General features: G+C 26.0%; 2 protein-coding genes and 2 pseudogenes across 2 annotated transcripts; all 4 read left to right on the forward strand.

Annotated features, from left to right (window-relative positions):
* Positions 1 to 1804: 1804 nt before the first annotated feature.
* LOC148935473 (uncharacterized) lies at positions 1805 to 2651 on the forward strand (annotated as a pseudogene).
* Positions 2652 to 2813: 162 nt separating this feature from the next.
* LOC148935474 (ATP-dependent DNA helicase PIF1-like) lies at positions 2814 to 3502 on the forward strand (annotated as a pseudogene).
* Positions 3503 to 11755: 8253 nt separating this feature from the next.
* Positions 11756 to 13426, forward strand: LOC148935475 (uncharacterized). The gene has a single exon (XM_089081374.1). It carries the CDS (start codon positions 11840 to 11842, stop codon positions 13121 to 13123), a length of 1284 nt encoding a protein of 427 aa, XP_088937500.1. The 5' UTR covers positions 11756 to 11839; the 3' UTR covers positions 13124 to 13426.
* LOC105426752 (uncharacterized) lies at positions 13126 to 14269 on the forward strand. Its single transcript, XM_011638170.2, has one exon. The coding sequence runs from the start codon at positions 13208 to 13210 to the stop codon at positions 14102 to 14104; it is 897 nt and encodes a 298-aa protein (XP_011636472.2). The 5' UTR covers positions 13126 to 13207; the 3' UTR covers positions 14105 to 14269.

A 14269-nucleotide genomic window follows, 5' to 3' on the forward strand; every position in this document is an offset into this window, starting at 1 on the left:
ACGCACACGCATATGCAATCATCCGCGTCGAACGCCTGCTGAATTGCACCGCCCCTGCCTATCTTCTGTACGCGGCCCGTAATTCGCGAACTGTTTTCCCTTATTATTCAAAAATTAAGCTTCTGATAAAAATTTGGAGAAAAAAATCGTCTTAGAATTGTCTCAGGAATGTAATATTTTAAGGACAAACGATTATTTTGAATCATCCTATATATATATATATATATATATATATATATATATATATATATGATACAGTTATATTGAAATATTTATTGTATTACGTGTTATAAAATTGAATTATATGTTTATATGATTATATTTATATATATATATTTATATGTAAACATAGAAATATATGTTTTATTATAAAATTAAATTATTTTATTCTGTAAACGTAATATAAAAATAAATAAATACATAAAATGAAAAATTATTCTCCTATTATTCTCATTCAGTTAAAACATAAAAATCATAAACTGCTATTTAATAAATTATATTATACTGTACAAATTATGAAATATATTTGTTTTGTAAGTATATTTGTAACATTTGTGCATAAAAAATATACACAAACGTTATATAATAAATACATATAAAATTATGTACATATATATTTTTTTAAATAAAAATATTATATAACATATATGTAATATATGTATTACATTAGCAGGTATTACATTAAGAATAAATGTATATATTATATATAAATTTAATGTTATATATAAATAATAATTATATATAAATAAGTAATTAATTAATTATATAAATAATTTAATGTTTTATATGAATAATGTAATGTTATATAAATTTAATGTTTTATGTTATATATAAACTTAACGTTACATATTTGTGTTATTTATCATAATAATATATAAAATTCAATTATATTTATTTAAAGTTTTTTTATCCTATACACAATATAAAATTAAATAATAATAAATTTAATTAAACTTTATGATGTAATATATTTTTTTAATGTACATGTATATTACAGAACAAAATAGAATATAACAAAAAAGTTCTTTAAATAATCATATCAATATATCATATAAATAAATAAAGAAATTTAAATGTAACAGCAATTAACTGAAAATCACAATATACATGAATTACAGTTAAATTTTTTAACGAAAAAGGGCATTGATCGATATAACATACAAAAAATGAATGAAGTAGTAGCTGTTTTTTCTACGACGGATGGTGAAATTCCGGAAACTTATGTGACAATTTATAATAAAAATAATAAAACATTACAACAGGTCAATACAATGGATCCAAATGTAGAACCATAGATTTATCCATTGTATTACCCATATATAAATTCATCAAGGTTGGCATAATAATTTACAACATATAGATAATAATAAACAAATAAGTAGAGCATATATAAAATATCAAATAGCTATACGTGATAATTTTTAATATTTTTATTATGGAAAGGCGATTATTTCAGCAATGGCTGAAATAGTAGATAATTATAATTATTAAAATTGAAAAAAATCAAATTAATTATTGTAAACAAAATCAAAAACAATTACGAGCTGAAACTTATCAAGAATTAATGGATTATTTGGCAAATGCTGCAAATAATAGTGACAAATAATAGTGTTCACATTGGAAAAATGATTATACTTCCATCGACGTTTGTTCCCAATAAGCAAAATGTCTAAAATCGACGCATAAGACAACTTTATTTAAGATATCTTTAAGAATTCTTTAAGAAACATCTTTAAGATATTTTATAAAGAATTCTTGAAAGATATCTTGAAGTTATCTTTGCTTGCCGCATGTTTAGCATTAGGACTTAGGAGATGATGAAGAATGGTATTATGTAATGAATGAAGCAAAAGTTTGGATGATGCCAAGATGACTTTATAATTTGTTTGTAGGAATTTTAATTCATTGCCAACCAGTTTATTCGAAAAAATTATGGGATGAATTTAAAAGAAATATGTCGGAAGATTATATAAGACGATATGAATCTACAATAGGAATGAAGAAAATTTATAATTTTATTGTCAATTTGATTCAAACAGAAGAATCAAATATTGCTAATTTTCCTGAATGGAACAAATAACAGAGGAACGAGAAACAGATAATGAAGAACAAATTCAACAAAATATGTCAATAGGTATGCGACAATATGAACAATAAAACAAAAAGAAATTATTAATACTATCTTAATAGCAGTAGTAACTAACAATGATACTTGTTCTTATATTGATGATCCAGGTGGTTCTAGTAAAACTTTTACTTATACAACTCTGTATTATTTACTTAAAAGTAGAGGAAAACTAGTAAGTACTATTGCATTTACTGGCATTGCTGCGACATTACTTCCAAATGGAAGAACTGTATATAAAGTTTTTGGATTATCTGTGCCTCTTTTCAACGATTCTATATCAAGTAGTAAAGTTCAATCTAAAGAAGCTGATAAATTAAAATTCGTAGATATTTTCATTATGGATGAAGCTCCTATGGCACCACGTTATGTATTAGAAATAATGGATAGACCATTACGCGATATAATGCAACATGATTTATATTTTGGTGGAAAAATCATGCTCCTTGCTGGAAATTTTAGACAATTATTATCTATTAAAGAGCTACACGTTGTGAAATTTAATAAATTTAACTATAAAATTTAATACTTTATGCAAACAATTTAAAATATTTTTATTAACGGAAAATATAAGAGCTTTATCAGAAAAAAGAGAATTTGCATTTTAAATTTAGGTAACTGTACTTTAAATGATTAATCAAATAATATTCAAATTCCAAAAAGATGTATTGCAAGTATTAATTCAAATATGATAAAGGAAATATATGGGGATATTATAAAAGATATAAAGTTATTGCTAATTACGTTATATTATTTGTAAGAAATATCGATGTTGACGAAATAAACGAAAAAGTAGTAAATTTGTTGAATGAAACAACAAAGAAAATTTATACAAGTGTGCATACTCTTGAAAAGACTAAGACGAAGAAATACATGAAATAATTATGACAGAATAACTCTTTAAACCCAACATGTCTTCGACCACATGACCAATTACATTTGAGAAGATATACTGTTGTTACACTTATTAGAAATCTTAATATCAGTGAAGGTTTATATATTGGTACCAGATTATTAATTTTAGATTTGAATAATAATTTATTACGATGTGAAATTTTGACAGGTAATAAAACTAAAAACTGTTTGACAGGTAATAAAACTAAAAATTGTTTTTCTTAATCGTATTACTTTGTATTATGAGAATATACTCATTTACTTTCAAAAGAAGACAGTTTCCAATAAAATTAGCATTTGCTATGACTATTAATAAATCATAAAAACAAACTTTCGAAAAAATTGCAGTGGATCTTCGTAAAGATATTTTCGAGTTATGGACAATTGTATGTTGCATTATCACGAATATGTTCTTGGGATTCGTTAAAAGTTTATTTAAGAAATGATAATCTACTTAATCAAGTAAAAAAATTATGTTTATAAAGAAGTACTTGAATGATGAGGAAACAGAGAATTTGTATTTAAAAAAAATTAATTGAGATGCATTATAAAGACTGTATTATATTTTTGTTTACTTTTATTATATGTAATAAAATAGAATGTAACAAAACACAAATTAAATAGTACATGTATATATGTATATATGACTTAAAGTCAATAGTACATGTATATATGTATATATGTTATATGACTTAAAGTCAATAGAAAATAAAAATGAAATAATTCGAAATAAACATTAGCAAATAAAATACTTAAAATATATATGGATGAAGCGCAAATAATCTAACAATAATGATAATTACAACCGATATATGTTTCAAACAAATAGACAATAGAGACTTCCATCGGTAGACTGGGTCTTCGTGTCGAACAATTTTTATTTTTCTGAATTTCAAGACAATGCTTATCGCGAACTACGTGTCGTTAATTCAACGATCTTGCAACGTAGCCTAATCAAAGTTAAATCTAAATTTATCCCTTCCCTATTAAATCGATAATCAAATTTGAAGTCAATTAATCCTCGACTATTAAAAATTATTTTATTGCGAAAAATATTACCCCAGCCAGGAATCGAACCTGGATCGCTCGCTTAACACGCGAGTGTTTTATCCATTCGATCACTGAGGCATGTGATAATATTTATCGCAATAACCGGATAAATAATTTTGAAAGAACGCTAAGTGTTGCGTGAAGAATAACAATAATGATAATTACAGCCGATGTATTTCAACAAATAGACAATAGATGGCTTCCATCGCTAAACTGGTCTTCGTCGCTATCATCAACGAATAATATAAAAATATGTAATATGGAAAGCTTAGTGACGCGCGCATAGCGTCATTGTTATGTTCTAGTGAATTTAAAAAAAGGATAACGGTAATAATCCGTTAATACAATTTGAATAATTTAAAAATTTGCTAATGCAACTGCACATAATGCTATTAGTTGTATTCAATTAAGTTGTTTATATATTTTTAAAATATCGTTGGAAGAAACAAAAAATAGAAACGGAAAAGAGAAACGAAAAGATAATGTTTCTTAAAAAAATTTTTATTAACATATTATCGCATTTTCATTATTGATTTTTTTTGTTTCGTCTATCAGTTCATCCATGGAAATTATTAATTAATTAGACACAACAGAAAAAATAATATAGTAGAAGGACAGTATATTAATCTCAATTTATTAATATATATATATCTTTCAAACAAAAAAAATAAATAATATCAATGTTATTAATTTATTGTATGTTATTGTATGTAACCATTTGATAGCGGAAAAATAATGCAACGCAGTATTTATAGACCATATTTATGTATATTATGTATATTATGTATATTTGTTATGTATATTTTTTCATTAAATCTAATGTTATTAATTTTTATTTTTATTTTTTTTTTATTTTTATTTTTATTTTTATTTTTATTAAGATCAAATTTTTCATATATTGCTTAAATATTGATTGAACAAACAACGATTGTCTTTAAACAAATTATATTTGATAATATTAATCTTGGATTTATAATCGGTGACACCAAAAATTGTTATGTGCAGATGATTATTCAAATTATATAAGTAGACTATTATCATCTTTCTTTCTTTTAATTTGTCTACAATTGTAACTTACCGTATAAAGCAATGCAATAGTGACTTTATGGAATTTTTATAGCTGAAAACAAATCCGCAATAAAATTTATCGTCACATTTTTTAACTATTTTATTCAATACTATCATTTTAAATCCGACTCAATTTTCGTTCAATTTTCTTAAAAATGTAACATAATAGAACAATTTCATTTATATACAGATATTTATTCAAACAAAAAATTTATAAGAATCACGTTGTCTGAAGTGGTTTAAAAAACAAGTTTAAATTTATTAAATAATTATATTAGTAACAGTAATTGTTCTATATAAAAATAATTTAATATTATAAAATAATATTATAACTTACAAGAGTAAGTCTTTTTTTATATATAATTTTCAAAATATTTGGATTTTTCAAAATATTACTCTGACATTTGAACTACATTATACATAAAATTTTTTTTATTTTTTATATGTATTTTATATGTATTTTTATATGTATTTTATATGTATGTATGTGAATATTTAAAAATGTTCTAAATGTGCGCATCAGTATTACAGAAATTTTCAAATATACGAAATTCTTTCTGATGTATAATGAAATACATATATGTAGCATGAATTGCGCAATAAAGGCGATATCGAAGTTTCAGGGACATATACAGAAACGACATAGTGAACCATATAAGACCATGTCCATGAAGGACATTTGCAGCGATTGCTCACCACTCGAGTTTTGTTCTATGTCATTGAGAATATTGAATAATCTTTAAAAGTATCCAAATATACGATAGCATGTAATAATGGCATATTTAAAGTAAGCATGTTTAATGCACTAATCAATAAAAATGATATATGAATAGTTATAATTACAGTTTTTTCATAATCTTCAAATTTCTATTCTTATTTTCTTTATTACAAAATAATTTTTTAGAATTTGAAATAGCCCCAATACTCCGAATATTATTTTTTGTAAAATTATAAATAATATTTATTTTATTAATTATTATTAAATATTATTTTTTTCTTATTAACATTATAAAATTAACTTAAAACAGAAAACATTTTAGTTAAAAGTGATTTAAAAAACAAATATTTTTTACTTTTATTTTCATTGAAATTAAATGTGGATATACATAAATTGATACAAACATAGCAATATTGTATAATATTAGATTATTCTGCTCTTACATATTAATGATATATTCAAATATGATGATAATATGATGATTCGAAGAATATTACAGAATTTAATAAGCTTACAATGTATATATTCTATAATGATTTATTCTCAATGACACACAGATTGTATGATATTATCGAGTTAGTCATTTCAGCTATGCCGAATTATATCATCGCTATTGATGTAAAGAAAACACATGCTTTTAAGGAAATACATAATTGTATATTGCAAAATGCATATTTAAGATAGTTATTTATAAATATTTTACAAAATATTTGATGTTAAAATATGTCAAAATAAAAATATAATAAAGATATAAAATAAGATTTCTAAATTTTTAAATATAATTTTTTAACAAAGATAATTTTTTACAGAAAATTAAGAATCAATTAATTAAAAAATATGAGATTTTATTTCAAAAATGAAGTTGATGTAAATTTCTCTGACATGGTCCTATTTATAAAAAAAATACATATTAGTTATAGTTGTAATTTTTTCAAAATTACGCAGCTTTTGTAAAATTCTACATATAATATATAATTTATAATTTCTACATATTTCTACATATAATGTATAATTTAAAAATTATTTAAGATAGTTGAGTTAAGTGGAATATCCTGTATATCTAAATGAGATCATATTTAATATATATTTATGACAAAACGCAATTGTGTATATATATATATATATATATATGTTGACTACATTTGCATATTCATATCAAAGTAACTATGTAAGATACTATGTATCAATATATAACATTTCATTAACTAAATAAGGGAATGAAAGTAAAATAACGATCGTAAGAATACATACAAACAACACAAATGTACATCATGTTTTCACTAAAATTGGAAGAAAAGAGGAGACATTGGAAACATCCGTAAATGCGTTTAAAAATAAATTTAGAAAGCAAACTATTTTTGTAAAGAAAGATTTTATTTTTTCTTTACACGATTTTATCAAAATTTATAATAAATAAATGATAATTAATAAAAAATAAAGTAAGTGATAATTAATAAACCGAAACAACAATTAATTAAAAATAAAAATTAATTTACTAATTCATTATAATTGTAACTAATTTATTGTTTATAAATTACAAGAAAAAATATGTTATAAAATAATATACGGAGAAGATAAACAGTACAAGTTACAAATTATTACTCTTATTACCATGATCCTATAACTATATCATTTTAATAAAATAAAAATTATAAAATTGTTACATATTATTTATGTTACGTATTTATTTGCCATTACTGTACTAAATTATATTAATTGATAAAAATACATATTTTTACTGTAGTTACATTAAATAATTTAAAAAAAAGGAAAAAATAAAAAGTTATCAAATGTTTTTTTTTATTTTAATAAAATTTACTGTCTTTCAATGTAATTTTATTTATTTTTTGTGTAGTCTTCATACGTTATATGTGAAATAATAATTCTAGTTAAGTAAGAAAATATTCATTTTTTAAACAATAATTTAAGCCGTATATGTTTTTAAAACAAGACGATAGCATTAAATGGCAAACAGGATCTTTCTGCCTCATTTTTTAATTAACATATAACAATCTGATTTTATAACTAGCAATTTAACTACATAAGCATATATATAAAACAATATATATATATATATGTATATATATATATATATATATATATATATACATATATATATATATAAGACATTATAATAATAATATATAATTAATTTATAAATATATATGTGTACATATATATGTGTATATAAAAGACATCCTTTCTTATGATAACATTTTTAAATATTATTATCAACATTAACTTTTAAATACTTGCAGAAATATTATTTGCAGACTACAAGCAATCTCTATGTTGACTCATATTTAAATTTTAATATAAAAATTATTATGAATATAAACATTTATTACAATAATGTATAACATTAAATATAATTCAATTATTATTTCACAAATCTATTATCAAAGTAAAAATTTATAAACATATATTCATGAAATCAATATAAATTATAAATCTTATTTGTTATGTTTCAATTGTTTAAACATTATTTGAGATTTTAAGATATTGAATATTTTTCTGATATATCTATAAATTTATAAATATTTTAAATAATTTTAAATTATATTTTAAATTTATTAATAATTATCATGAATGGTACTAATTTCCAGCATAACTAAAGATATAACACATAATATTTAATAATAAAACATCTAATATCTAATTCAATAATAATTTTAATAAGTTTTTACATAAAAAATGTCATCAATTATATTTTAACATTAATTTGTTTTAAAATAATGATACTGAATTTATATTTTAATTTCTTTTGGCAAAATTTTATGCAAAGTTGTCATGCATTCATGTAATTTTCACATATAATCATTGCAAAGCATATCAAATCATTGATAATTTTACTTACTCCAAAAAATCCGCAAATAAAGTAAAAATATCGTTAACAAGAAATAAGTATGAAATATGATGTTCTCTCCGTAAATTGATTACACTTGAATGCCGTTGATTATTAACACTTGGCACTACGTACAGGCGCACACTTGAGGCATGTCGACTTATGACTAAAGAATAAACGTCAAAGTATCATATACCTGTTCCCTAGATTCACGTTCCCCACCTTTCGCGGATTGCAGTTCAATTGGGAGAATCTAAAACGCAAGCGCAGGCAGTGCTTCACGTGCAAAGCTATATGTTGCAAATAATATACAGGGTCAAAAGTATGGAAATAGTTAAATAACTCATCAGGGATGCATTTTAGAAAAAAAATATTACAAGAGAAGTTGTAAAGTTTCAAAGGTCTATTTATCGATCTTATCAGTTTGACCTTGAGTCGCGTTGCCAAAATTAACTTTGTTTTTTTAAATGAAACTTCCATTTTTTATTACATATTCTTATAGCTTATCTCGAGAGCTGTCCAAAACAGTATAATAATATTTTTTTAATAAGCACTTTTTGAACTATAAGGCTTGAACTTGATAAACAATTTGAAATAAAGTATAAAATCTCGTAAATTATTCATCTTTTGACAATTACATCTTAATACTTTTATGTACAGAATAATGAGATGAATCAATTGATGTAAGAAAATTAAAATTTTTCCGTCGCCATTTTGAAAATTTTTATTTTTAATTGTATGGACTTCATATTCAGTATTTATATATGTTCATTTAAAATTAAGATTTTGGCATGGGTATGACTTTGAAATTCCAAAAATATTTTCAAGGTTACTCTTCATTTTCTTATTTTCATGTTCTATAGACCTAGAGGATCGTAAATAACGCAACTTTATACTTTAATTTTAAAATTTTTCTGTCGCCATTTTGAAAATTTTTATTTTTAATTGTATGGACTTCATATTCAGTATTTATATACATGACGCATAAACATCACACTCCGAAACGAACTATGACTAATTATCAAACTCGCCGCGAAACTCAATGATATCGTCAACCGCCAATCGGACACGAAAAAGATCAAATATGCTATCTCGCTCGTTCTTTCATTCTCTATCCTATTTACTCTCATTGTGCGTATTATAGAAGAAAAAAATCTCAACTATAAAAACGAGACGCGCTTTTCGAATATAGAAAGATGGTTAATACTACAAAATGTCTAATACCACTATAAAATTACTTTTTTAAAAAAAGATAAAAAAAGAGTCAAGTATAATGGATACTTGAAAAGAAAAAAGAAACTGTTTTTAACCAAATTAAAAAATACAATCTAATTGACAATATCTTTTATTTTTTATTTTTTTACCTATGTGGTAGTAGTTTAAATTTTATAAAAAAAAAGTTATGTTACGAAATTGCCATATCTAATGCAATTCTAGTTGTGATAAAACTAAAAAATAAAATCTAAGTGCTAGTATTTAAAAAAACAAAAAAATTTGTTTCCACATTGCCAACTCAACTCAAATGATATCATTTGTATAAAAGATTTGATATCAATGGTACCAAGTTATAATCCAATCTTCCTACTCTCATTTAAATGATACTAGCCTTAATTCTTCAAAAAGGAAAATTTCATTTCCACATTGCTCAAATGATTGTAATGTGTAAAATTTGTATAAAAGATTTGATATCAATAATTGGCGCCAAGTTATAGTTCTATAAGCATTGAGCTACAAGTCCATCTTAGTCAAATTATATATTTTAATCGTATAAAAGATTTGATAAACCATTGTTTTAAAAAAATAAAACTGAAGTAGTAGTATCTTTAATTTAAAAATAATAAAAACTAAATTATATGTATATCTTTCTATCCATTTAAAACTTCTTTTTCTAACCCAAGTGATAGTAATTATTTAGCTGTTAAATATTATTATATTACAAAATTGCTTTATTCAATCTACATTTTTATCACAAAGAATTGAAAAGTAATAATATAAAATAAATGATAAAACTGTATTTAAATAAAAAAATTTTTATATAATTTTATTTAAATAAAAAAAATTGTATGTAAAAACATTTGGCGCTGCTCAGACCAAATGAAAATATAAAACTAATAATGAAATTATTTGAATGTTATAAATAAAGGCAAGATTTATTATTGATATTATTATTAATAAAATTTTTTTTATTTAAATAAAATTTTGCGGAACGAGTTGGAACTGTAATTCCATCAATTTTGCGGCCACAACTCCGGAGGAGTGAGCTGATTCGTTGTCGTGGAAAAGGATTTTCTTGTGGTTCAATCGTGAATATTTTTCTTGCAGTTCGGTTTTCAAATAGTCCAATAACAATGAATAATATTTGTTACGTCCTGCGTACTCCACAATTCCTCTGTTTCGAACGATTTGGAAGGGCTCCAAAATATCTCGAAAAATTCGTTTCTCGGCGAAAATTATATTGCCCAGTAAACGTTTTTTCTCTTCCTTAAATAAAGTCTCGGTGTCAACAGGAAAGCCTAATAAAGATAGAAATTTCCCTAATGGGCCCATAAAACAGGGTAATAAACAATTAAAATTCCATCACGTAACGGAAATCATAAATCTTTTTTTTTATATTTTTATTTCCCTTCCCAAAAGTTGGGGACGGAACCTCAACTTAACCAACCTGGAAAAGCCGAGAAGTATTTTTCGACATACGTACCACCTTAATTGACAATTAGATTTAATACGTCGAAAGACCGTTAAAACCTAAAATCCAAAAAATCAATTAGATGTAAGGAGCACGCTCTAAAAGCTCCCCATATGTGTAAAATCCTACTTAAACCGGAACTCTGACCGCGTCTCTCTCTCTCTCTCTCTCTCTCTCTCTCTCTCTCTCTCTCTCTCTCTCTCTCTCTCTCTCTCTCTCTCTCTCTCTCTCTCTCTCTCTCTCTCTCTCTCTCTCTCTCTCTCTCTCTCTCTCTCTCTCTCTCTCTCTCTCTCTCGCTCGCTCGCTCGCTCGCTCTCTCGCTCGCTCTCTCTCTCTCTCGCTCTCTCTCTCTCTCTCTCTCTCTCTCTCTCGCTCTCTCCTCTCTCTCTCTCTCTCTCTCTCTATCTCTATCTCTATCTCTCTATCTCTCTCTCTCTCTGTGTAAGTATCAGCATGGACGACGAATATGCAGAGTATCGATGCTCGGCATGTAGGAAGGCAATTAAGAGCAGAGTCGTTAAATGTAAAAATTGCCCAAAGCTTTTTTACCATCCAGGATGTGTAAATAAACATAAAATTATCGACAGAAATCAAGAGTACGTGCCGTGTAAAGGCCCATTTGAGGAATTTTTAACTGATAGTGAGAAAGCTCCGGCACCGGCAGGGAGAGATAGGACATCATCTACAGGATCTACAGGATCTACAGGAGTGTTCACAACATCGAGCAGTGGAAATAAAGGGTCAAGCATTGATATAAAAATAGACTGGATTATAAGAACTGTGAAAGAAATAAAAGATGAAGCGGTGCGTAAAAATGAAATTAAAATAATGATTAAAGAAGTAGTTCAAGAAGAATTAGGAAGTGTTAAACAAGAGATGGAAAACTTGAAGAAAATAATACAGGGAATAGAGTATGGATCGAAGGAAGGAACGCAAAGAAGCTACAGTGAAGCGGTTAAAGAAAAGAAGAAAGAGAGTCTTATAATTGTTAAACCGAAATTGCAACAGGAAAGTGAAGATACGAAAAAAGTGATAAAAGAGAAGGTAGATATAAAGAATATGGCAATGGGAGTAACAAAATTAAAAAAAGGAAGCAAAGGAGTAGTAATCATGGGATGTGAAACTGGAGAGAAGGTAAAAAAGTTGAAAGAGACAGTTCAAGCTAAACTGGGAGAGAATTACAAAGTGACGGAGTCTAAATCGAAACCAAAAGTAAAAATTATTAATATAAATTTAGAAGAGATGAACTTAGATGATAATGAGCTTATAAATACGATAAAGAAGCAGAATAAAATAGATACAGTAAATATGCGAATTGTGAAGAGAATGGTCAAAGTAAAGAATAACGATCAAAGAAGAGGAAATGAAGAAGGATCAATAATAATGGAAGTAGATGAAGAGACACACGAGATGATATTGCAGAAAACAAAACTAAATGTAGGATGGAAGAAGTGTCCTGCATTTAATCACGTCAGTGTCAAAAGGTGTTTTAAGTGCTGGGGATATTTTCATATTGCCGAAAATTGTAAGAGAGAAGAAACATGCTGCAAATGCGCGGGGAATCATAGCTCGCGTGTCTGTACAGCGACAGAGAAGAAATGTGTGAACTGTATGTTCAAAAATCGAACATACAATTTGAAGATAAATGATGATCATGAAGCTATCAGCCGAGAATGTCCGACTTTTAAGAGGGCGTTACAGGAAGAGAAGAGGAGAGCAGGCTGGGAGGAGAAGTAGCAACTACAGAAGAAAGAAGAAATTATACTGTATACAAATGCACAGAGTTTGATAGCGCATAAGGATGAGATTCAACATCAGATTATGAAGAAAATAAATCCTGCGTTCTTAGCATTATCGGAGACCAGATTGACCGAGGATATTGAAGACAGTGAAGTGAACGTTTCTGGTTATAATATGACTAGATGTAATGCTGAGAATAGAAATACAGGAGGCGTTGTTCTATATGTAAGGAATGATATTATTTACGAAACGGTGTTAGTACAAAAATTAGAATCGAATTGTTGGTGTGTCGCGGTAGAAGTGAAAGATAAATTATATAAAGGAGTGATAATGGTAATATATCACTCACCAAGCGCATCGCACGGGGATTTCATGAGATTTTTCGAGGATATAGTAGAGGAATTAGTAATAAAAGGTGAATGCATGGTAATAGGAGATTTTAATATAGATCTTATGATGGACTCGTTTTATGCGAAGAAATTGCAAACGGCAATGTTAAGCTTGGGTATGAAACAGTATGTTAACGAACCGACGAGAATCACGAAAGATAGTCAAACAATTATAGATCTAATCTTTGCTAATAGTAATAAAAAAGTGCAAGTAATTCATGAACCCAAAATTACGGACCACGCGTGGCTGGAAGTTGAGGTGAGTGTGAACAAAATTGAAAGTAAATTTAGAGAGTTTAGCGCTAGGAATTACAAAGAGTTTGATGAAGGTGAATTTGTTATGTTAGTAAAAAATAAATTACAGGAAAGCCAGGGATGGCAGTGTGTATGTATGGGTGTGAGTGAGAGAGCAGAAAAATTTGTCAATAGTATAGTAAATGCGTTAGATGTAATGGCACCGAAGAGGAAAATTAGAATTCCGAAAGTATGGGAAGGGAAAAAATGGTTCTCAGATGTAATAAGAGAGGCTGCGGATAAAAGGGATGAGGCATTTAGGCAAGCAGTGTACGCCGATACAGAACAAAGCTGATTGCAATTTAAAGTTAATAGGAATGCAGTAGTAAAACTAATCAGGTCGAAAAAGAAAGAATATTATGAAAATATGATAGATTTTAATAAGGATAATCCTTCGACTATGTGGAAAACTTTAAAAGAAATTATTAGAGGCGAGCCAGTATGTGCTAAAGAAATAAAA

Source organism: Pogonomyrmex barbatus, unplaced genomic scaffold, assembly GCF_055798465.1.
Source record: "Pogonomyrmex barbatus isolate J1 unplaced genomic scaffold, ASM5579846v1 scaffold48, whole genome shotgun sequence".
Lineage (NCBI taxonomy): Eukaryota > Metazoa > Arthropoda > Insecta > Hymenoptera > Formicidae > Pogonomyrmex > Pogonomyrmex barbatus.